Genomic DNA, 23,282 nt, shown 5'->3' with positions numbered 1-23,282 from the left:
TCGGGTACTTATTGCTAAATGAGAGGTATTAATCCAGAAAAAATCGCCAATGATCGATCACACGATTGATTCAGTTAAAATGCTAAATGCACACCAAAGGTCAATATTTCATAACTATTGTTCGCCAATGCCATGTAGGGTTCATCAATGCAATACTCACAATTTTATGGGGGGGGGGGGGGAGGGATAGCATTTTTGTTAGAGTACGCGAGAGAGTTGTGAGGAAATATGCTGTGCTGTAAAGTTTACTTAAAGATGCGTAAATGGCTATCTAAAACTCAAATTACTGCAATCAAGTGTATAACAGACTGTTTATGATAGATACACTGATTAACTGTGGGAACAATATATCATAAGAACAAAAACAAAACAAAACAAAATTAGAACCTCTAATCAGAAACATTGCAGCACTGGGATGTTTTAAACTTGATTCATTTCTTTATTTTTAAAATTTGCTTTTAATCATATGTCAGGGATTACATGCATAAAAAAAATTATTTGATGCAAATGAGTATAAATCCATAAACTAAAATAGTGGGAAAGTATAATTATAAATGTATTTAAAATATTTTTTTTTAATATTAGAGAAAACTTGCAAGGAAAAAATTGATATTACTGAAAACTTATTATTACTTATAGTTTTAAAGGGTCGTGTACAGTAATGTGTTTTGAAGTTATTGAGGAAAAATGTAAAAGCACTGATTAGTTTTTGATTAAAAATTTAATCAAAATTTTGCAAGAAAACTTTTTACAACTAAACATTTCCTCTCAAAATGTAAGGTAATATTTCCTAATTCTAAATCCAATTTTATGTTTTTCAGAGCATTTTAAACGTTTAGTTTTACGTCATATTTATCACAATTTGCAGATAGTATGCCATCCTTCAAACACTACCATTTTCAAATCAATTTCCCTCAAAATGAATAATTTGCAGTACGATCCATAAAATATAGCTGCGGCTACTAATTTTTATCGTCTAATCGTGGGTCCTTGCATGATCTTAATCCCTTACGCGTAGTTCTAGAAATTAATTCTGTTATAATTATGGAATCAAATCAAAATGCATTTTCTACTCATGAGCATTTTGCAATGTAAAAAAATGAGATATGTGTAAGTCTGTGTCAAGAAACAGAATGAAGCACGTACAAAAAGAAAATATTTTATTGAATTTTTTTTCAAACAGAACAACCATCACCGGACATTCTCCGAAAATGGAGATAATTTTACTTACAGCAACAGCTGTGCGACAACAAACAAGATATTTGTTAAATTACAGTCGGGGGCACCGATTCCCTGCAGCAACTTTTCAATGAAAGTGAATAATTTAGTTTTACAATGAATTAAAAACATAACATGAAAATATCTATTTGATATTTGGCATTATTATTCATTAACAATATATAGATTTCGTGACAGATTATTTAAGAAAAAAATTGATATTTGAAAGGAAATTATGGAATATTTCTTTTTCGGTTTCCATTTGCAAATTCTTAAGGTAGGTGACTACATGGGAAAGAATTTTTTTTTTTTTTTTTTTGGCGGAATTATTAAATAAGGTTTTTCGATATTCTTAGTTTCTGAGCAATTTTCTATATAAAAAAACAATTTCAGTTATGTTTTTAAACTCAATCCTTAGGAAGTTTTATTTTTTTATATTTGCATGGTTTACGTTTTAATACTATCTTATATCTTTAAATGCTGTTTTCTTAATTTTAAATTTTGGTAAAATCTCCTTACAAAAAAATTTCATAAATTGAAATTTCATACATTTGTTTGGTAAAATTTATGACAATAATTTCTTAATATGTTCTTCAATTCCGAAACTGCAATATAATCTAAATAATTTCTACTAATTTACGTAGAAAGATTTTCTTTTTTAGTTGAATTATTTTAATTAATTAAAATTAACTTTTATTTAATTTACTAAAGAATTTATGCAGAAACAATTTCAGAAATGCTAAAAAAAAAAATGACAATTTCGCATTGTTCATCAATTTTACTCCAATATTTAAACACTTGTTAGAAAGAGAGTTTAATTTTTAATTCCGAAATTAAGTAATATTTTTCTTCAGTAATCTTTAAATTTTCGAATAAATATGTTTTTGATATATTTTTTGCATCATTTGATATACTTTTAAGCTAAAACGTTTCTCCTTTATATCTCATTTTAGCCAAATTAAAATAATAATAAAATGGTTCCAGATTAAAAAACATTTTTCATTTCAACTGATATATTTAATTTTCATAGATGTTTTGCAGTGTATTTATGAAAAACTCAATATATATAAATATATGTATAATATAAAATAGAATATAAATATATATATATATAAATATATGAAAAAATATAATATAAATATATGCATATAACTTTTAAAAAAATTATCCGAACGTAGTCACATATCTTAACTAAAAAATATTTTTGACTGTGGCAAGTGAATTTTTAGCTATAAATTATACTTTGGACGGAACTAAATCAGGGCTCAGCCCCAAACTGATTAAATAAGAGCATAGCTGTTCCTGTTAAAGAAATGGAATTCCGTTTGGCAGTGAATTCCTTCGCACGCTGGCTATTTTCGCATTTGTTCTTTCTCATAATCTCATAAATGATTTGTTTATAAGATTAAAAGAATTCCTGAATAACTTTTGTTCGAATTCAAAATTATTACCTTGAATAAAATTATAAAAAAATTTAAAGCTTGTTGGCATTGTAAATTTTGACAGATAAATTTAATGAAAAATGTGATTTTCTTAATACTTTTCCATTTGTTTGAAATTTTTTTTCTCAAAACATGCACAATTGGTTGTTTTATGGAATAATATGTTAATGCGTGACATGAAAAAGTGCTATGATTAAATGGGAAAATCCCAAATTTCAAAATTGTTTTCGTGCAAACTACAAATTACAATAATGTAACTTAAAAATATATCATGCAGTAATGAATTGTTTAAATAAAAGGTAATAATCAACGTGTTTATTGAGATCATCAGAGCTCGACAAATCAAACATTTTAAATATCGTAGCTGTCAGATATCAAAATTATGTGTTTAATTATAAACAAATCATTATTTCCTAATTATTGTGAATCATTATTATTTTGGATTTCATGTATAGAAAAATATAAAAATTGAAGTGAAAATATCTTTAATATCTGCGAGTGAAACTTTACTTTGCTTTTTTTTATACCACCAATTACTTTTTGAATTTGGAAAATTATATCTAATTACTTTTTTGTTGAAATACTGATGAATAAATATTTGTCGAGCTCCAAAGAAATCTAAGAAGTTTCAGAACATTTGGCATTTAAAAGATCTCAGTTCATGATCTTGCTTCTAAACAGTCACATGGATGGGGAATGTAACAAATCACACTGAAGTAATTCTCTCACTTCTGCCAGTGACAGAGAATCACTCTGTGCATCATCATAGTTTTGTTACAGATTGTCTTTCCATAATTCTATTAAACGGCGTACACTTCGTCGAATCCGGTCCTACCGGTCCAGGGGAAGACCGACGGACAGGGTTGGCAAGTTTTCAGGCTTCTGCTTCCTCCTTTGTAGTTCAGATTGCAAGCCTTCGGGTGATGGCATGGGCCGGGTTTTTCTGGATCCTTGGGGCATTGCCATGGCTTGAAGGATTGGATACTGGAGAGTGGGGTTGGGTCCCTCATCCATTGGATTGCTTGCCAGTTGGTTACCATATAGACGTCATCCTTGGAGTTGATGTAGTCGATGAATTTCATATAACCCTTTCTATAGTGCTGAGTTGTGAACCAAGCTGCGTGATAGAAGAGACCGAATGGAGCCCTATTCGAGTTGTAGTGGCGTTCGAAATTCTTAAGAAGCATTTTGAAGACATCTTCAGCGTTATCTGGATTTGCGCAGGCGTCACCCATGGAGCATCTGCCACCTCTGTAGTCATTCCACATAACCATGCCAACCTAAAATTAAAAAGAGTTCGGGGTGTTAAAAAATATTTTTTTTTATATAATGAGGAAATTCTCAAATATTTTTCGATATTTTGAATTTCAATATTAAAACAAACAAACTGTTTTCTAATTTTAAAATAGATTATTTTTGCAAAAATTACAATTGAAAATCAAAATTTATTACTCTTAAACATATTACTCTTAATCTATTACATGGTCATGCATTAATCTTAACAGATTAATAATTATCATTTTACATTGATTTTATCACATTGGTATTAATTTTTCTTGAAAAAAATATAAAAAACGCATGATTATCATTTTTTCCCTAAATTTTGTATAGTAACTTACCACATATCATGCCAGTTAATTATTTGATAATAAGCCTTCTAGATGTAGCCAAATATTATGGTATCTAATGGTATGGTAAAAATATATCTATTTTTCTGTAGGTATGCAATGAAATAAAAAAAGAGATTTTATCCTTATTCAATTACGGATAAATTTCGTTATTTTCAATTTCAATATTATAAAATATTTTCAATACCGCATAATGCTGTATAATATCGTATCACATTATATAATATCGAATAATGTTAAGCAATATTGCACAATATATTGTACTATTTAAATTATGCGCCATAAAATATAAAATTTAACTATCAAGGCCGGATGGCACCAATAAAGCAAAAACTAAAGGACATCAGACCTTATTTTGAACAAATTTCTTCAGAACATTACTTACTTCCCACAGGCCCGGGAATGATTTGGTAGGACAAGGAGGAATCATGCATTCATGTCCAATATTGTAGTCCAGTGTGTAAGGGAAAAAGGGTGGGTTGTTGTCCAGTACAGGCATGGAGGAGTCGTAAGTAAAATTATTGAGATACAAACTCTCGAACATGCTATTGCCTCCGACTTGCAGGAAGGGTGCTCGCATGCCTCGAATGTCTTCCAGCTTGACTCCGCCGTACAGGTGGAGGATTTCTCGCTGTCCGGCGATTTCTTGTGTCCAGCGGTTGACAGAGAATTTTTCTCCGTGGCTATGCCTGCAGAAGAAACAGAACCATCAGTAAGGGAAGAGAGAAAGCAAGCATTTGAATATTACAAAATTCGAATTAAGTGCAGCAACATCGATAAAAATTGTTTTATCTAACCAAGAACTTTTAGATTTTCCCATTGCCATTTCTTGTTATTATCAAAGGACTTTTTACAGCAAAAACTATTGCGCTGAAAAGCTTTGATGAAATGATTAAAATCAAGTTAGTTCCCTTGATTACTTTTGATTATTGTTATGAAATAAATATGAAAGAACGATTTCCTAATCCCATTTTTTCTGTCTTAACCTTTGGTTCAAATATTTTTCTGAGCTCCTAAATGTGTTATTGAAGTAATTGTTTGCTCGAAACCTCTTTGGAACTGTAAAAGCATTACTGTGAACTTTCTTTCATGTCTGGTCGTACTGATCAAATCAGTACGGCAACTGAGAGAGGAAAACACCCCGTTCTGCTAGCCTCTTCATCATGCGCTAATGAAAGGACTTTTAATTTTCAGATGGAGTAAATGCTCAAAAGGTCTATGTATTCAATTGATATTTGGTAGAGTAAACACTCGACTAACTCTGACATCGCTTACCGCTACTCCGTATTATGTTCACTAGGAATGAGATAATCAGCTATAATCAAAATATTTTTTTATGGAACAGATAAAGTGAAAATCTAAATAAAATGTGCAAGTTAACTTAATTGGCTTACGTGATGGAGTGAGACGCCATCTCGTGTCCTTTGGAATAGAGAGACTGGACCATTCCGTAGTCGGTCCACTCGTGAGAGACGTAGAAGGTGCCGAGGATCGGACATCCGTTGGGATTCTTCCTGGTGTCGAAGAGTTCGGCGTACAATTCGTAGTTGAGGTCGTTGACGGCATCGTCGAAGGTGATGAGGACGATCTGGGGTGTTTCTCTAGCGGGCAGCTTGCCTGGGATTTCTGCGCTGGCGCAGCGACAGTCAGGGAGGACACAGTTTCTGCTGGTGCACTTCTCAGCTACGGTCTGAGGTCGGGGTGTGGGATAGGCTGATCCAGGTCTGCAGAAATTAAATACAATGTATGTTTTAGATAATGTAAATTGCTAAATGCAGCAATTTATGTGTAACAATTTTTTTATAAATTAGGAAAAGTTTATTTAGATCTCTTTATATTCTAAAAATCACATCAAGCAAAAGTTTGAACTCTTAAAATGATTTTTTCTCAGCAATTAATTTAGCTGCTAAGAGTTAGCTTTTAAAGATAAATCGAATTCACATCATTCGAATCATGAAAGTCACATTAACTGCTTTAAATTTCTTTGACATCATGGTGTTGACATGGTGATATTTTTTAAAAGATAATATTTTTCTTTTCCAGCTGAGATGAAAAAATAATGATCAAACTAGTTCTGAAGAGAAAATATTAAATTGAAATAAAATCATTTTGTTTTGGAAAACTAAGAAGTAAAAAGTACTTAAAATTTATATGCTCTTAAATTAAAAAAAAATTATAAGTTTTTATATTAGACTGAGTGGGATTAGAATTAGTTTGGGGTTTTTGTTGGCCCCATACATCATTTTGGCCACACAGGATAGTACGGAACAATGAGATCAAATTTCAAATGGAATAAGATTTAATGAACATTAAAATTTTAAAAAGCTTTAAAATTAAAAGATTAAAGATAAATTTTACCCTAATTAGCCGTGGATCATAGTGACTTTTACCAGAAATTTTTTTCTAATATTTAGCCTCAATATGCCGGAATTTATTTCATTAAAACAGTGTTTATAAAGAAGAAAAGAAATATATATATATTTCAATTCGATGTTTAAATAAGTTTTTCTGGTATTGTGAAGTATTTTACAAGTATTTCAAACACAAAAATAAATATTTCAATTTAAAAGTTTTCGCTTCTAGTATTATGAAAAGGAGTGCATGTATATATAATGCATCAAAAGAAAATATGTGATATGAAAGATTATTATTATAATATAAAAGATATTTCCATCAGAAATGATAGTTAGGAAAACTGATTTAATTCGCATCTATTCGTTAAAAACCAAACAACTTGGTTTTCGTTAAAATTTATACCTCGATGGCAGCTTGGGGAGAGGCTTAGGACCCACTTTGAAAGTAGTTTTGGTGGCCGGTCGACTGATGCCGAAAGGCAAACCTCTTTTGGGTGGTTTGGTGATGGCTGGAGGTATTAGCCGTCTAGTCGTGGTTGTAGCGGGTCGCTTCGTCGTCGTCGTGGTTGTTGTTGTGGTGGTCGTGGTCTTTCTTGTTGTTGAAGCGGGCTTCTGAAGCCTTATCACTACTTTAGGAACAGGGCTGATGTTTTGCGCATCGTCATCATCTTCGTAGTCTTCATCGTCGTAATAATATTCTGGGTATTCATCATAAGTTTCTTCTGATGAATCTTCTGTAAATTAAAGTTAAAAAATTAATTAAAGTAAAGCATTCAAGCGTTTTTGTGGAAGATATCAAAATTATAACGGCATTTTAAGACAGTGTTAACTTTTTTAGAATGTTAACCATTTGAATCTAATTTGTTCATAAATGCCAAATAAAGAAATCGTTTTTTCAAATTTTTTAATTTTTAACATATGAACCAAGAAAAATTTGAAATCTATTTTTATCTTTTGTAATTTAAAATGTAAAAGGAAAAGAAATGACTTTTAATAGCATAATTTCAATTTTTGAAAAATTTATTGTAATAATATGAAACATTTGACTCATTTGAAATCCAATATTTTAAAAATACAATGCAATTATATCTAGGTACTGAAAATTCAGAGATACTTTATTCGGTTTATGAATTAAGTAGTCAGAAACCGATAACCATTTGTTCTAAGAGCATATGAATCATACAGTTTTCTTTATTACACAATTTTTTATAGAATCAGAATGAAAGTATAAGTTTTGTGAAGAAGATTAAGAAAATATTTTGATTTTATATTTGGCTTTTGTTAAATGCATTTAAAAGTTGAATTACAAGGGCAAAAATTAAATTATCTAAACAGAAATGAAACATTTATTAATAGAAATGATTGTTTTTCTCTAAAAATACTTTATACCGTCTTGCATATACTTGTATAAATCATTTGAGCTTCACGGATTATTTACTGCAGCCGTTAGTAAATCTGTAATCAATACTCCGAGGAAGAATAAACAGGACAATTCACCTCATAACCACCTTAGCATAATGTTGCCAAATCTCGTACCTGATCTTTGTAATAAAAAACACATGTAGAGGACATGAAAACTTGAGGAGCTTTGGCTGCATAATCATTTCTCGTATTGATTTTTGCCAATGTTTTTCTACCGGGCATGTAATATAAATATATAAAGGAATGAAAGAATGTCTGTCAGTTATGATAATAAATAAGGACATGCTATAAAATCCATAAAGGCAAAAATGCTTTGTCCTGTTCTGAATTATTTGGAAATCACCGTATGCAACGATATGAAGCAGCATGTTTTAGTATTTCTTCATCAAATTCTAACATCACAAGATTACGATGAGAAAATTAAATTTTTACAGAGCATAATATGTAAATGATTTTTTTTCTTTTTCTATAAAACAAAGCTTTAATATCATGATTTTTTTCCTCTTGCAGATACCAATTGAGTTATTTTTCACTGACATAAATACGAGTAGCTGAGACAGCTATTCTTTTTGGAGAAGAGCAATTGGATTGTACAAGATTTATTACCCATAAAACTTTTATGAGCTACATCAAGTATAAAAAAGAGTATGGGGCAGCCTTGTTCGAAACTGAAAGGCACCTGATCACTGCTATGGATTCATATTATTCGAATTTCAACCGTGAACTGTTGAATTTTCAAGGATAGTATTGTTTCTACTACAATAAATTTTACGAACATGACACAATATTTCCTTTGTTTGATTTCAGTTGGGAGAGTTATTCATTTTGATAAGGTATTTCATCACTGTATGATCTATTTATTTTGTTATCAGGAGAAATTTTTCTGAAAGAGGATCACCTATTTTTATTTTTATTTATGTCATTAAAATCTATATAAGCACTGTCAATTTTCATTTTTTGGAATATTCAATTTTTAGAACTAAAGTAGTTATATTAAATTATAACTTACCAAAAATTTACAAATTTACATTTTAAATGAATCTTTTTTATTACACATGCAGAGCAGGTCAATTTGTTTTCTTGTTTTAAGTTTTATTTGGAAGAAATAGCAATTTTCTCTTAAAATTTCCGATCAAAATGACAAGATATTTAATTTAAATTTTGAGATTTTATTATTGGATTCATTAAGTGTTTTGATTTTAAGTTTTCACCCTAAATTTTGTTTAAAGAATTTGCTTGAATTTTATTTTTACCCAAATTTTATAATATTAATAAGTTTAATTTCCATTGCTGAATTGGATGTCAGATTAAACAAAGAATAAAGAAAATTTTAAGTTAACACATATAAAAGAAATTGCTAGTATTTAACGTTCCTTATTATTTAAGTCACAGAAACGAAGCGCTTTTGGTTATAATAATAAAATTTATCAAAAGTTAGTAGGGTTCTTGCTTCTAATTCAAAAACATGGCAAACAGAAATTGTATTGCAAAATTATCATTTAATCACAGCTACCGAAATGCTTAGCATGAAGTAAAACGTAGCAATTAAAACAATTAGAAACAAAGCGCAAACATGCCAATAATATTTACTTTAATTATCAAACTCAATTCAAGCATCTAAACATGTGAGCATTCAATACATGCCCCGAGCAGAGTACCGCTTTAAACGCTTAAAAAATTAATATTAACAGCATTATCAAACATATAAAGACTAATAAAATAAAGTATTTCCACCGCCCATTAATAACTTCCGCAAATGTAGAAAGCAATTACCAGTCTTGTATGCTGGTCTTGCGGGAGCTGAAAAACGTGTCGATGACACCTTGGGTTTGCTATACTGTTGTTGATGATGGTTCCTTTCAGATTTTCTCAGCTCACTGCTGGACTCATAAGAGTTGGGATTCTTGTAAGGCCTGTCTGGTAGACTGATAGCCCTGGGATTGGTGCCAAACTGTGCATCCAAACTTTCACCGCCGTTGTCCAGGGACTGAATGCCACGGTCGTTGCTCACTTGAGGTCGAAGGTGGATCAGGGAATCCGTATCTCTTGGATTGGAAGTGTATGTGGAAGACAAGGCCGAGTTCCTGTTGCTGTTGCTGTTGGAAGTTCGAGTTCTGACGTTGCTACCGTGAGTTGGAGCTGCAGGTCGCATTATGTTGCGAGTGTACGAAGATCTGGGGAAACAAAAGTTAATATATTTAATCATATTTATGTTTTTACAGCATGAGTGAAAATTGTATATGACATTTTTGCCGCTATCATTTTGTATTTAGTTTCTATAATCAATTAATTGTCAAAACAATATCGCTATTTGCAAAAATAAATAAATAAATAAAATAAAAAAAAATAATGAAAATATTAGCTATAAATATGCATAAAATTTTAGTGGTTCGAATGCAAATGAACAAGATTAAGTATTAGACTTTTCAGTTTATTAACATAGGAGGTTTATTATTTTTTCTGAAGCAATAGGTTGTATCATAGAGATGAAGAATTTCTTCTTCTCTGTGGTTTTCATTATTCTACAATATTTTTTTTCTAGATTTTTTTTCACAGATTGTTAATCATTTCTTGGTTAAATAAATTTAAAAAAACATTTATTATTATATGTATATGGAATATTACTTTAAATATGTTGCAGAAGAAATATGTATAGTTTGTGTATTCCAAAATTTGTAACCTTACTTCTTTACATTTCGAGTATCAGTTGTTGAAATTATTTCTTATTTTGACATTATATTCTATATTTTTTTCAGAGCAGAACATTCTGCAGAACAAGTAAACGATACTATTCATCATGTTTTAGTACAAAGATTCTTGGAAAAAGTACTGCATTAATATTATTTGAAATGATCTAAAATTCTTATAAATGAAAAAATTTTACGGGATAGGATTTTCTTTTACTATGAACAAAAAATTCCGAAACATATCTTACAGAAAAAGAGGTTGGATGATATATTATTTATATACATATAGAGATATTTTTTCTTCTTCAGTAAAATAGGAAAACAAGTTTCCAATACTGCTTATGAAACAACTTTTACCTGTCATTTTCAACCGATTCTCGACTGTCATATGCAGAAGGTCTTGATTGTCCTCTGGTATCGAAGCTAGTGTATGTGACCTTTGGTTGAACATTGGAATTCCTTGTATTTGGTGGACCACGCAGAATATTTCCATTGGAGTTATAAGTCGGCCTAGAGCTGGGAGCAGGCCTAGGTGCTGCACTTGTTCTGATGCTGGCAATGGATATGGGTCTCACATACAGGTTATTACCGCTTCGGAGATGCTGATTAACCATAAGCTGTGGTTCTTCGATGCTGCTTTCATCATCTTCGTACTCGGTATCGTAGTAATCCTCTTCGTATACTTTCCTTTTGCTGCTGGACGAATCCCTCGGTGACCCTGTTGGGTTTGCAGGTTTCGTCACTCTGTAATATACTGGCTTGAAACTAGCCGGCGCACCTGTGCTGTACAAGTAAGGTCGTGCACTTGTTGCTGGGAGAGCTCTGGTTGTGGTGTGAGAGGATGGTCTTCCGTAGGATGAAGGTCGGAATTGTGTTGCATTCCTGCTAGACATGGCATAAGATTCACCAATAGAAATAGGAGGTGTGTATCGGCTGCCAATACGGGTGTCCTGAGTCGGGTTGGCTGGAGCAATGGAGTTGGGACTATGAATATTTTCGTTACGGTGGTAGGAAGGTCTGCTGCTGCTGGAAGATCTTGGTCGGCTAGTAGAAGTTCCGTAGACTCTTCGGCCTGTTGTCTCAGATCCAGCACCAGATAGACCACCTCCTGTAAAAATATTAGATTGAAAATAATTGCAAGATAAAAATGTCAGTTATTAATTTCATATCATTGTTTACTACACTTAATGCCGTCGTATAAGCATTATAGAAGAATGAAAATATTTATACTTAGAAACAGCTTATCGGCTTTCTATACATTTTATTGAAATAATGACACGTAATTGAAGTCAATGCTATAAGCTGTTGTTCAATTCAAAAATGTAGATGATATAAGTTGCAGAAATGAGTAAATAAAAGATTCTCTTTAGTATTATTTTATGCCAACATTATTTAAATCTAGAAGTTGTCTGAATAAGCAAGGAAAGAGTTATGGGAAACCAGTTCGAATGGCTTTTCCGAAATTTTCTCGTATACTCACTGATAAAAATGCTTTCTCTTTCTTACAACAACAACAACAACAACAAAATTGTGGACTTTGGGCAAGGTTGTGAGCGCTACGAGTGCTCATGTTTTTAATTTTAGTGTTCCGTGCATACGAGTTTTGGGCTTCTTAGTATAGTAAAGAAAGCCAAATATTTATTTTAAACTCCTTACATATGGTCGATTGAAATCGAAATTTTATACAGAACTAAAATTTTACCAACAGAATCATGCACCAAATTTCAATAATTTAAAGTCATTGTGCTTTTGAGCATACTTTCATATACATTTACAGGCATATGAAAATATAAACCGTCAGGTGTCCAATACTTTGATGGATTTAATTCAAAATTTGATATGGATTTACACTTTAGATATAAAATCTCTGTTTATTTTTCTAGCTCTTTATGATTTGTATATCGTTCTCATTGGTGCTAAGACAGCCTTATTTCGCTGTCCTTTCTTTGTTTGGATTCGTTTAAATCTGATCGAAATCTATAAATTTGGAGAAAAGATCATATATCAAATTTTATCCATGTAACTCAATCGTTACTGACTTCACAGACAGACAGACGTAGATTTAGAAATGTGTCTGTTTGGATTCGCTCTGAAAAATGGAGATTCGTTCACGTCTCAAGTTTAAATTTTTATCGATTACAATACTTGCTTTTTGTATCCTTCATATACGGAAAAGCAAAAAAAAGTATGGAATTTCATTCTTATTTTTCTTGTTTGATAAAGACAAAATTATATTTTCAATAGAACTTTACTGCCAAAATACATTTTATATATCCTTTCTCTAAAATAAAAGACTATCATGCAATTTTTAATTTTCTTTTAATATCTTTTATTTAAACATTTAAACAATAGAATAAGTGGTCATTACAACTGACGTAATGAAAGTAGGTTAAGGAAGGATGTTGAGGCGGCCACAGGCGTCATTTTTAAAGGGGACCGAGGAGGCAAAGTATCGGTGTTTATATGTCATTAAGCTGGATATGATGTGAGGATGAAATAATAAAGCCATTCTCCAAATGCTCTTTATCCGCTTTATGTCATTAATACTATTGAAAGCGAAAAAAAATATTTTTTCCCCCCGGGCACCTCTTGCTGCATCACTGATTCATCAGCCACTGGGCAAAAAATCCTGTAGGAAACGAGAGAGAAAATGGCCCAAATTCTGAACATTTTGTTTGAAAATTTCAAATATGAACTGATTTTCAATAAAATGCACTAATACGAAATACGCATTCATAATGTTAATTCTGCCTATTTGAGTTAAATCTTAGAACATTTTAGAATTTTGCAAAATTTATTAATTTTGATTATTATACAATATTCGACCTTATAATGAATGTAATCCGTTTTGTACAAATTTATTTCATATCATCTCTTACAGAACAAAACGTTATATATTAAAAATTCCATTTGTTTGATAGCCACTAGCCGATATATTTGGAAATAAAGTAACGGATGCCAAAACGCAAGAAGATAGCTAAGCAATTGCAATTTTACCGGATAATTCAGATATTCAGAATTAAATTTTCAGATTTTTTTAAATTTCAAACTTTTATCGGATGTATTTCTTTTATTATCTAAATATGATTTTTAAGCTTTTAGGCCTTGATTTTTTTTGTCAGTCAACGTTCACAAGGATGTATATCAAAAAGCTGCAATTTTCAAAAGAAAAAAAAAAGCACTGATTTTTTTCTTCTTTTAATTGGATATATTATTATATACTTTGGATTTTGATTTTAATTTTGTATGTATATTATTGTATGAAACATTAAGACACTAAAATATTTCACCAATAAATTAATCGAAGCAAGCGAAATTAAAAAAAAAAATCAAATTTAGATTTGAATTAGTTTAGTAAGTTTTGAGTTAGTTAGTTACTCGAGTTAGTTTTGAATATGTAACATTTTACTCATAGATAGTACGGAGGATATTTACAACTAGACTTCCACCAATGAAACTTTAATATTCGACGAGAAATCATGTTTTATTTTTATCGAAAAAGTTAAAACTTTTTAGAAGCTTATTGTTAGCTTTCCTATTAAAGTCAAATGTCACTGTTATAGTTATACTTAACCAACATCCAACCTTTGTTATAGTTAAACTGATCTTATGTAACCATCCTAAATGGATGTAATTCATACCCTTCAAAGGCATTGTATTCTGGTGAACCTAAAAAACGTGATAGCCTACATTGCGACCCATTTTACGCTTATCGAAAATCATTCATATATGGGGTGAACTTGTCTGATCCTCTTGCACCACTTTCGAAACGCTCCCACTCGATGGTTCTATTTGATTAAAGTGGGGGGCCGAGCCTCTCCACCGCATCACGAAAGCACACAGTAGCGTATAGCACTCACCGCTTTGGCAGGTCCTGACATTTCTGGGCCAGTCACACATGCGAAGCTCGTCGTTGAAGTACAGCCCAGGCGTGCACTTATCGTGCAGGGCGTCTCCGAACACACATATGAAGTATTTGTTGCAGTCCGTGTCGTCACGGAAGTAGCCGAACTGTTGCGGGCATTTGAAGGCATCGGTAGCTTTTTGGCACTGGACGGACACTGGAAAAAAATAAAATATTTTCAGTTAATATATTTTTCTAACTATCGATGCTGTAGATTAATTTTTTTTTATCATCATCCTAAATAGTATTACTGTAAAGCAAATGGATTGTGTAAAAAATAGTACTTTTGAAAATATTAGTAACTAATAAATGATCTTTTAATGTTCATTGAAATATATAATCAAGGCAGGAAATCGTGAAATAACTAGAGCATTAAGAATTGTATATTCTTTGTTCTTATAACAAATTCCAGCTTTGAAATTTAGAGATATGGAATAATATTACTCTTATCATGCTCATAAATTATTCAATATTACTGAAAAATGTTAAGTCGAATGATAGCATTTTTTGCATGCTGGGGGTATGCTTAATGGGTACATTCTTTTCTTTTGAAATGTGGTCTTATCTTGATTTGGAACAGTAACAGACGAATTTGATGATATTAACCATAAAACTGAAAAAATAAAGAATATTATATATATATAATGCTTAAATGTATTTCCATCTGAGATACTTTGACGATTTGAATCTTTCTATGTAAATAATCATAATATGAAACCGAACATTCCGTGGGAGTAAATATTATCTTCTTTATTTATTATTAATTTTTTATGAATAATCTTTATCAGATAGGCTTAAAAATTATCAATTACCACGCTTTTCAAGCATTCCTCTGACTCAAATACATCATTTGTAACTTTTGTTATGAGGTCCATTGAATAATGAACTCGAATTATTTGTAAAATAAATGGGCATAAACGTCAGACGAGTGAATAACTGGAATAACTACTCGATAAAAATTAATTCACTAAAAAAGAAGTTGAATCACCTGGAAAGAATGTTCTGAAATAGACACTTCATTCGAAAATTTATAAAGAAAGCATAATATAAGCAATCAAATGTTTTATCAGCGTTCTCCTTCTCTTTTTCTGTCCGAACTTTATGTAAGTTGCTGCTCCATTGAAAGATAATACTTTAAATGGAATACTGAATTTGTAGATTTAAATATGCAATAAAGAATATTTCACGTATTCTGTTTAAATCAATTCTTTTAATTAGCAGTATAAATTTGCCCTGAGGGAAAAAAGCTGCAATAAAATGTGTTAGTTTGAAAATATACGTTAGAGATATTAACTTCAATTAATGGATGTTTCCATTTCAAAGAAATCAGAAATCTTTTTAAATAGCTCTAAATTAAAGTCTAAATAGATATTATGCCAAATCTAATATTTTCAAACAATCATTATGGATTTGCACAACAAGCAAATTTTATAATTAAGAACCATTCTTAATCATAAAATTCAGAGGCCTAAACTGAGCGAGTGAAAGTGCTTGTCGATATATTCCATCTGCAAACTGCGTTTCCGAAGAGAAAACGGATTAGATCATTAGCATTGAATTATTAATGGATGTCCATTAGTATGCTAAACATGCTGTAGTTTATTGAAATAGAAGCAGAATCTTATTACTAAATTATTGGAAAACAATTATAGATTGTGAGTTAATAGTTAAAATCGTATTTCAGTATGCACATTAATGAGATTTTAACTATATATGTTTAGTGAACATTTGAATTTCGATTTCAGTTTCCTTTGATAACCATGAAGCATGTCATAATCAAGATAACATAACTGTAACGATAAATCAATACATATTAACGGTGGTAAATACCAGGCAATTATAAAAAACATTAAATATAAGTTTTCTGAGAAAACTTTTTTCTTTTGAGCCTGGCTTAAATTTCAATTATGATTTTTGATATGAGCTGCATCTTTTCACTTCACTTAGTTCACAAACACAAAGTTATCTCTTCGTGATATTTTGCTATGGCATTACCAAGCAACGTTTTTATTGAATACCTAAGGACTATATTTTTGCACGCTTTTCATTTAATCAATTGTTATGATAATTTTGCACAATTTTATATGTATTATTGTGCATAAATGATTCTTCATCTCTTCTACTTCTTGCACAACTTGCATGTAAATGAAATCTACAGAAAATATTTGAACACAGTGATATCAAATAAAGTGATAGGTTAAATTTAATTGCCATAACCGTAACATACCATTTATGAAATTATTCGAAGCTATTTTGGAGAAAATCTCGTCATTTACTAATTACCTCTGGCCATCAGGTTGGTTCGTCAGGAATATTGGTTTTATGTAATTTTAGAAATATCATTTTGATTTAATTACATCTACATTTTATGTCAAATTGTTGGATATTAAAGCCATAGTATTTTAAATGTAATACTTAAATTCTGTTTATTTCACATAAACTTTTCTCATGGAGAACAGTCCCACAATATCATAGTGCTATTGAAGGCGTAAATGCCCGGTTCATCTATCTTCTGAGTTTCGTGGGATTGTAATTTGTCATTTTTATTCGTTTTATAAACTATACAGATAATATATAAACTAAATAGATACAGAATATATATATTTTTTAAAAAATTGCTGAAAATCGGAAAACATTTATATGAGTATTAAATAAACATCATAAAAAAGAGAATTTTTTTAAAAAATATGAAATGGTGTAAAACTAATTTTTTGTGCAAAACTATTCTCGAAAATGATCCTCCAAATTTCCTCACCATAACGGTAGAAGTTTCTTTGAACACTCGATGAATTTGTTGTGCGTCAGGTCCTCATACGAGTTACTTTTTTGGTGAATTCAGCCTCCAGTTCATTATTCAAAATTGGTGAACTTGATATAAGAAAATTAATGTTGTGTTTTTAAACACAACGATATTTTATAATGTGTCATAGCTCATGTTATTTCTGAGCATAACCGATAATCACAAAATGCGACAAAGAATAACTAAATGTAATGAAATTGAAAAATAGACGTGGTGATTCCGAATTTATTTTTATGCCTTTCCCTTAATCTAAAAACTATTATTATATGCAATATACTCAGAAAATTCTGATCCAACATGGCATTAAGCTACATGAGGGTTTTATGCAATGCATTATCCCTTCAAAGGCAAACCTACGCCATGCTTTCAATCATTATTAACGAAGATCGTCAATTAGTAAGTAATGATGATTACGCAAACTGGCATATTTCATCAATGTCCATTGTTTTTTGTGTCCTGCCTACACCATTTACCACCACACGCGTTTGACATTGAGATTGCGAAGGCCGACGGGTAGAATCTTCTTTAATCAGAAGAATGGATGGTTTTCTGATTGAAGATCGAAGGGAGGAAGGACCTGGACATGTAATCCTCTGATTAACGAAAACCTTGGATGGCGTCCATCTGTAGGCAAGAGTGTCCTTTCTTCTTCTTTTCTTAGCTCCATATTAATGCGTTTATTGTTACGCATTTATTATAACGGTCCTTCGTCGAATCTTCTGGCGAAGGACACTTCGGTGTCTTGGACCGACTCGTTTTCCTGATATTTTTTGTGAGCAGATTCGTGACTTAAATAAGGGGGACACGCCTTTTGGTGCTTTTGAAGTGGCCTTCGATGTGTGTTGGAGAGGCATAACAAATGTTTTGTTTGATTTTAAGGCGATGCCTCGTACTTATTTCGGGTTTTGCTGCATACTTTCATACTTTTACAACTTATTTAAACAAGGAAATTAATTGGAGGGAAAACCCAAATGTTTTGAAGAACTTGGAAAAGTTTTACAGTTGTTGAACCACGTCAGAATTTTAATTACCTTATCGTTATCATTTTTGCAGACAACATTTTCAATATCAACAATTAATGGATGGATAGATTTCTTTTCAACACGTAATAATGTGCTTTCATTGATATCTTGATGCGACCGTACAGTTCGAATTACTTTTATTAAATACTTCGTTGTTTCTGTGTCAAGTGAATTCATGGATTACCCTATTAGCTCTTGATACTGCAAGACATATCCATTTTGTTATTCAATATTCTGAGTATCATGCAATGTCGCGAACATATCATAATATTATTGTTGGGCATTTTGTTTGAACTGGGGAATATACATAGAATTGTTCATTTTTTGAATTTCTAGGCAAAAAAATTTTCACATTTCATCATTTTGCATTTTTAATATCGGTAATATTTTGGTATTAGCATACAAATATACTTATGAAATTAATATTACATTTAATAATTTGCAAAATTATTGAAAGAAGGGGGGGGGGGTCCACAGAAGTATATCATTTAGGTCGTTTCAAAAATATACTCCAGCTCCAAAAATATACTCTAATTTTAATATACATTATATGAAAACGAATGATATCTAATGTGGCAATTAATTGTTCTAAAATACATTTTTGTAATGTTCAATTGTCGTTTGCACAATGAGAAAAATTTAGAATGATGTTTATTGTAAGTCCTTTCTACAGGATAAAACGCAACAATCTTTAACTCTTAAATCAAACTCACCAACAAAATTTTATCACTGAGGCTTGTAAAAGCAAACTGTATTGTGTGCTAATAAACATCTGGAACACAACTCCATGAAACAATCAAATTCAGAGAAAACCATTTATAAACCTTCTTTAAAAGGAATCGCGACTCTCAATATAATTTGATGATATCTTGAAAGGCATTGCAATAGTTTCCTCCCAAATAATTGAAATTCTAAAGTTCCCACCTAACAAATTTTATTAAATAAATAATTCATTCAACTTTTTAAATAGAAATAATGTTAATATTATTTGTATTATTTAGCTTTTTTATAAATTACTTAGCGCCTTTGGTGACCAAATGGTTCATCGAAAATGTTGATTGTGTTTAAATTAAAATTCTGTATGCATAATTTAATGTTCGTGGTTCCCACAACAAAGTATTTTTCAAATTCTGACAGACATTAAAAGCCGAGTAATCTTGAAAGTATCGTGTTGCACCTCTTTTGTTTATCATTTTCCCCAATGGAGTCCAATTCCATCATAGTTCTATTAAAGACTTGCATGTCTTGATAATTAATTTTAAAATATATATTGCCTTTTGTGGTAATAAAATTTCATTTTCTAAACCCTCATATAAACTGCGCAGATAATTAACAGATTTTTTTTTATCTTTCAGCGACAACACACACATTTCCCTTATTATTCGTTAAGCTAGAATTAATTGCTTGATAGACAATTAAAGAGAGAAAATACCAAAACATATTGTAAATACATATTATCCAAAAGCGGAAAGCCGTATTTGCGATTTTCAAATATATTATTTAAAACTGATTAGTGCGTTAATAAATTGTGCAGCATATTAATGCTCATAGATTAGAAGTCATGAATAGATTCTGATTCACCAGTCTTTTTTTACAATAAATTATAAAAAATAAAAACAAACGTTTAGTCATTCGAAATTAACAATTCAAAATTTTAAGGAAGTGCAACCAAGCAAAAAAAATCTCCACTATGAAAAATAGATTTCACTATCAAATATCGGATAATTAAGGCCAACTATATTTCTCACCGAGTTAATGCGATTTACAATCTAACCTTGAAACGACTCCAAGAATTTTCTGAGAGTCAAGCTCTGCTCGACTTCAAAAACAAATGGTACTGAGACCAGAAGGGTCCATTATAGTTAATGCCACAAAAAATATCGCCCTTGGAAACAATTAAACCACCGCCAGAGAATAACATTCTCTACAACCTTAAACTTTTGGCTTCCTACAAATGATTTTAGAGCTTTTCCACGTTATTTTCCGTAACGACTAAAGTACCTGGTGGCGATTTTAGTTCCGAAAGTGGGTCACCTTGGCGAAATAAAAGAATTCTCACTCAAAGTGGATCGAAGGCCTTCTAATCGCAGATGTAGACAGGACACAAATACAAAGAAATATCCTCTTTTCGAACTGAAGCCGTTATCTACTAATAAGTCAGTTCATATATAGGTTAGTCTAGAAGCGGAGTCCGAAACGGAAAGTTTGAAAGCTGTAGATGTTTGTTGTTAACCAGATTGATTGTCGTTTACTATTTCTTCGCATTATTTAATCAAATTGTTTCACTTTTTCGTAAAATTATACATTTCCTTAACGACGACAGTATTTTTCCTCGTTGAGAAAAAAATTGTTTATATCGATAAAACAAATTGTTGTTTCTCTTTTAGAAAAAAATGCACCTGTAAAAAAACTAAAATTTTAAAACAGTGATCAGTACATAAAGAGGTACATACATTTGTTTAGAAAAGTAAAGACACGAAGTAGTGAGATAACAATAACATATGTTTTGAATATTTAAAATTCCATTTTTGTATCTTCCTTTATTTATTTGTTATTACTCAATTGTATTATCCGGAAATAGCTTTTATTATTTAAACATAAAAGCAACAGACATTTTATGAACGCAAAAACCTTATTTTTAGTATTTTAGTGACTAGAATCATATTATAGCAATGATTTTTGAAAAGTAAAAAAAGGTAAAACTTTCATAATATAGCGAAGAAATATTTTCCAAAATTTTCTGAAGTATTTTTACTTTCTAAAATCTTTCGAGATATTCCGAATTTTTTTTTGCATAATGAATAGTAATAATAATTAAAAAAATAGAAATGAACCAAAAGAAAATGAAAATCTGACTAGCTATTATTTAAATGGCACAAAAGTCTAGAAAAATAAATATTTTCCTGCTATAGTTATTAGAGACAATAAATAAAATTTGATAGAATAAAATTCATCATGATAGAAAGAATTAAAAATAATTTAAAAAAATTATAAATCAGAAATTTTTAAATAATTCTGATTATATAAAAAGGAGCTTAAAGTAAAAAAAGCAAATTTTTATTGAATCTCAAAGGAACTTACAAATAAAAAAATGGAAGCAAAAAAAAAAAAAAAAAAACCTATATAATAATATCTATTTCGTAGAACCGAAATAGATCTGTACCCATCTGTACTATCGAAAGATAATTCCTTTCTATTAGTACAAAAAAAAACATTAAGGTTTTAATCGATTTAAATACACATCATCATCTTTAGAAGGGAAAAAGAAAAGAAAGATTGATGACAAAGATTTGTTTCCAGAGATTCGTTTTCGAATCGTGTCACTCACACAATTTGTTGCCAGAAATCAATAAAACACCAGAAAATAGTGTCTGGAAGCAAATAAAAACAAATTTGATTTTAAAACTTTGACAAAACATTGGTAAAATTAAATGATGTGTTAACAAACTAGTCAGATTTCATAAAAAATTGGTTCAATGAAATCATGTAACCCATTTGAATTTTGTGTTGGCCATTTGGTTTAAAATAAAATCTGGGGCAACATTCCATTTATTCTAAAATAAAATTACATCCAATCAGTCAAATTTGATTGCTTATCGTGTTTCCTGGGCAAATTTATCCAAAGAATAATTTTTTGTTGTTTAATAAACTTCTGTGAACTTGCACATGAATTGACATTAATCGTATTTCAACGACAGTCAACTTTCTTATCACTGTTAAAGATCTAATGTGAAATCTAAAGCTAGGTAGGTCAATAATAATTTATTTCAAAATAATTCTTTGATTTGATTTAAATTATTGCTCTGAATGATGCGCATGAGTAAATAAAATACAATTTTTCCAAAATTAAATCCCACAATTTATATCAATCAAAGTTTAATTTATGTGCATAATCAATAGCAAAATATTTTTCTACTACACACAAATGACTCATATGTTTTTTTGTTTGTATTTTTAAATCTTAAACAAATTAAGTTATGCTCAAATTAATAAACCAATTTAAAAGAAGCCGTAAATAATAGGTCAATTATTATATGTCATACCTAAAAACAAATTAAATTTTTAAAAACTGCGACTTTTGAGAATTTATTAAAGAAACTAATCTAATTATTCCAGCAATAATTTCACGTGAAAAAAATACATGAATCTTAATGTACTTTGTTTTAGCAAAGGAGATTATAATGTAAATAAAAGATCTTTAATAGTGAAAAGATGAAATTAAATGGCACTTTATTAAAATCAAATGAATACAGCCTGAAAATATTTTCTATTTAAATGAGAAATATAATGATTATAATAAATTTTAATGTGCTCAGTGAGGTGTGAATACACGATTTTAACCTACTTTCAAAATCTCGTACCAAATAATTCAAGGACTGAATTTAATTTGCTGACTGGTATTAAGTTTCAGAAATTAAATAAATGAATCTTTTATGCACTTAAATAAACAATTTTCCTTACATTGCATTAACTAATTTACCATCTGTTGCTGAATGTGAGACCTTGAAAAAGTTCCCAGATGATGAAAATCATTTTAGATTATCTCACGGAATGTATTCATTACATTTTTTAATATAAATATGCACTACTTATTTTTAAATGCAATAGTAAATCGTAAGAAAAAAACTAGTCAAATTCAAATACACTAAATGTAATTTCAATGAAATATATTACATGTAATAGATAAAGACATGTTTACAAATTTATCAAAAAGTTCCTTCTGCATAAATATTACCATTAATTAAATTAATTCAGTAGAACAAAAAGGACAAATTACTCTTAGTGGTTAATTATCATTTTAAAAA

The 23,282-nt window shown here is 30.3% G+C and overlaps 1 protein-coding gene across 1 annotated transcript in view; it reads right to left on the bottom strand.

The window, feature by feature from the left end:
- Positions 1-1,143: 1,143 nt before the first annotated feature.
- Positions 1,144-23,282, bottom strand: part of LOC129968940 (uncharacterized) — a 104,962-nt gene continuing 82,823 nt past the window's right edge. Inside the window, exons 2-8 of the mRNA XM_056083307.1 lie at positions 14,612-14,812; positions 11,109-11,859; positions 9,838-10,238; positions 7,046-7,376; positions 5,683-6,012; positions 4,674-4,977; positions 1,144-3,940 (exon numbers count right to left, since the gene is read on the bottom strand). Of these exons, the coding sequence (XP_055939282.1) occupies positions 3,461-3,940; positions 4,674-4,977; positions 5,683-6,012; positions 7,046-7,376; positions 9,838-10,238; positions 11,109-11,859; positions 14,612-14,812 (2,798 nt within the window). The 3' untranslated portion in view covers positions 1,144-3,460. The remainder of the gene's footprint in view (positions 3,941-4,673; positions 4,978-5,682; positions 6,013-7,045; positions 7,377-9,837; positions 10,239-11,108; positions 11,860-14,611; positions 14,813-23,282) is intronic.

This window comes from Argiope bruennichi, chromosome 1, assembly GCF_947563725.1.
Source record: "Argiope bruennichi chromosome 1, qqArgBrue1.1, whole genome shotgun sequence".
Classification (NCBI taxonomy): Eukaryota; Metazoa; Arthropoda; class Arachnida; order Araneae; family Araneidae; genus Argiope; species Argiope bruennichi.
The sequence above is the reverse complement of the archived record's forward strand: the minus strand, read 5'-3'. Positions and strand labels throughout refer to the sequence as shown.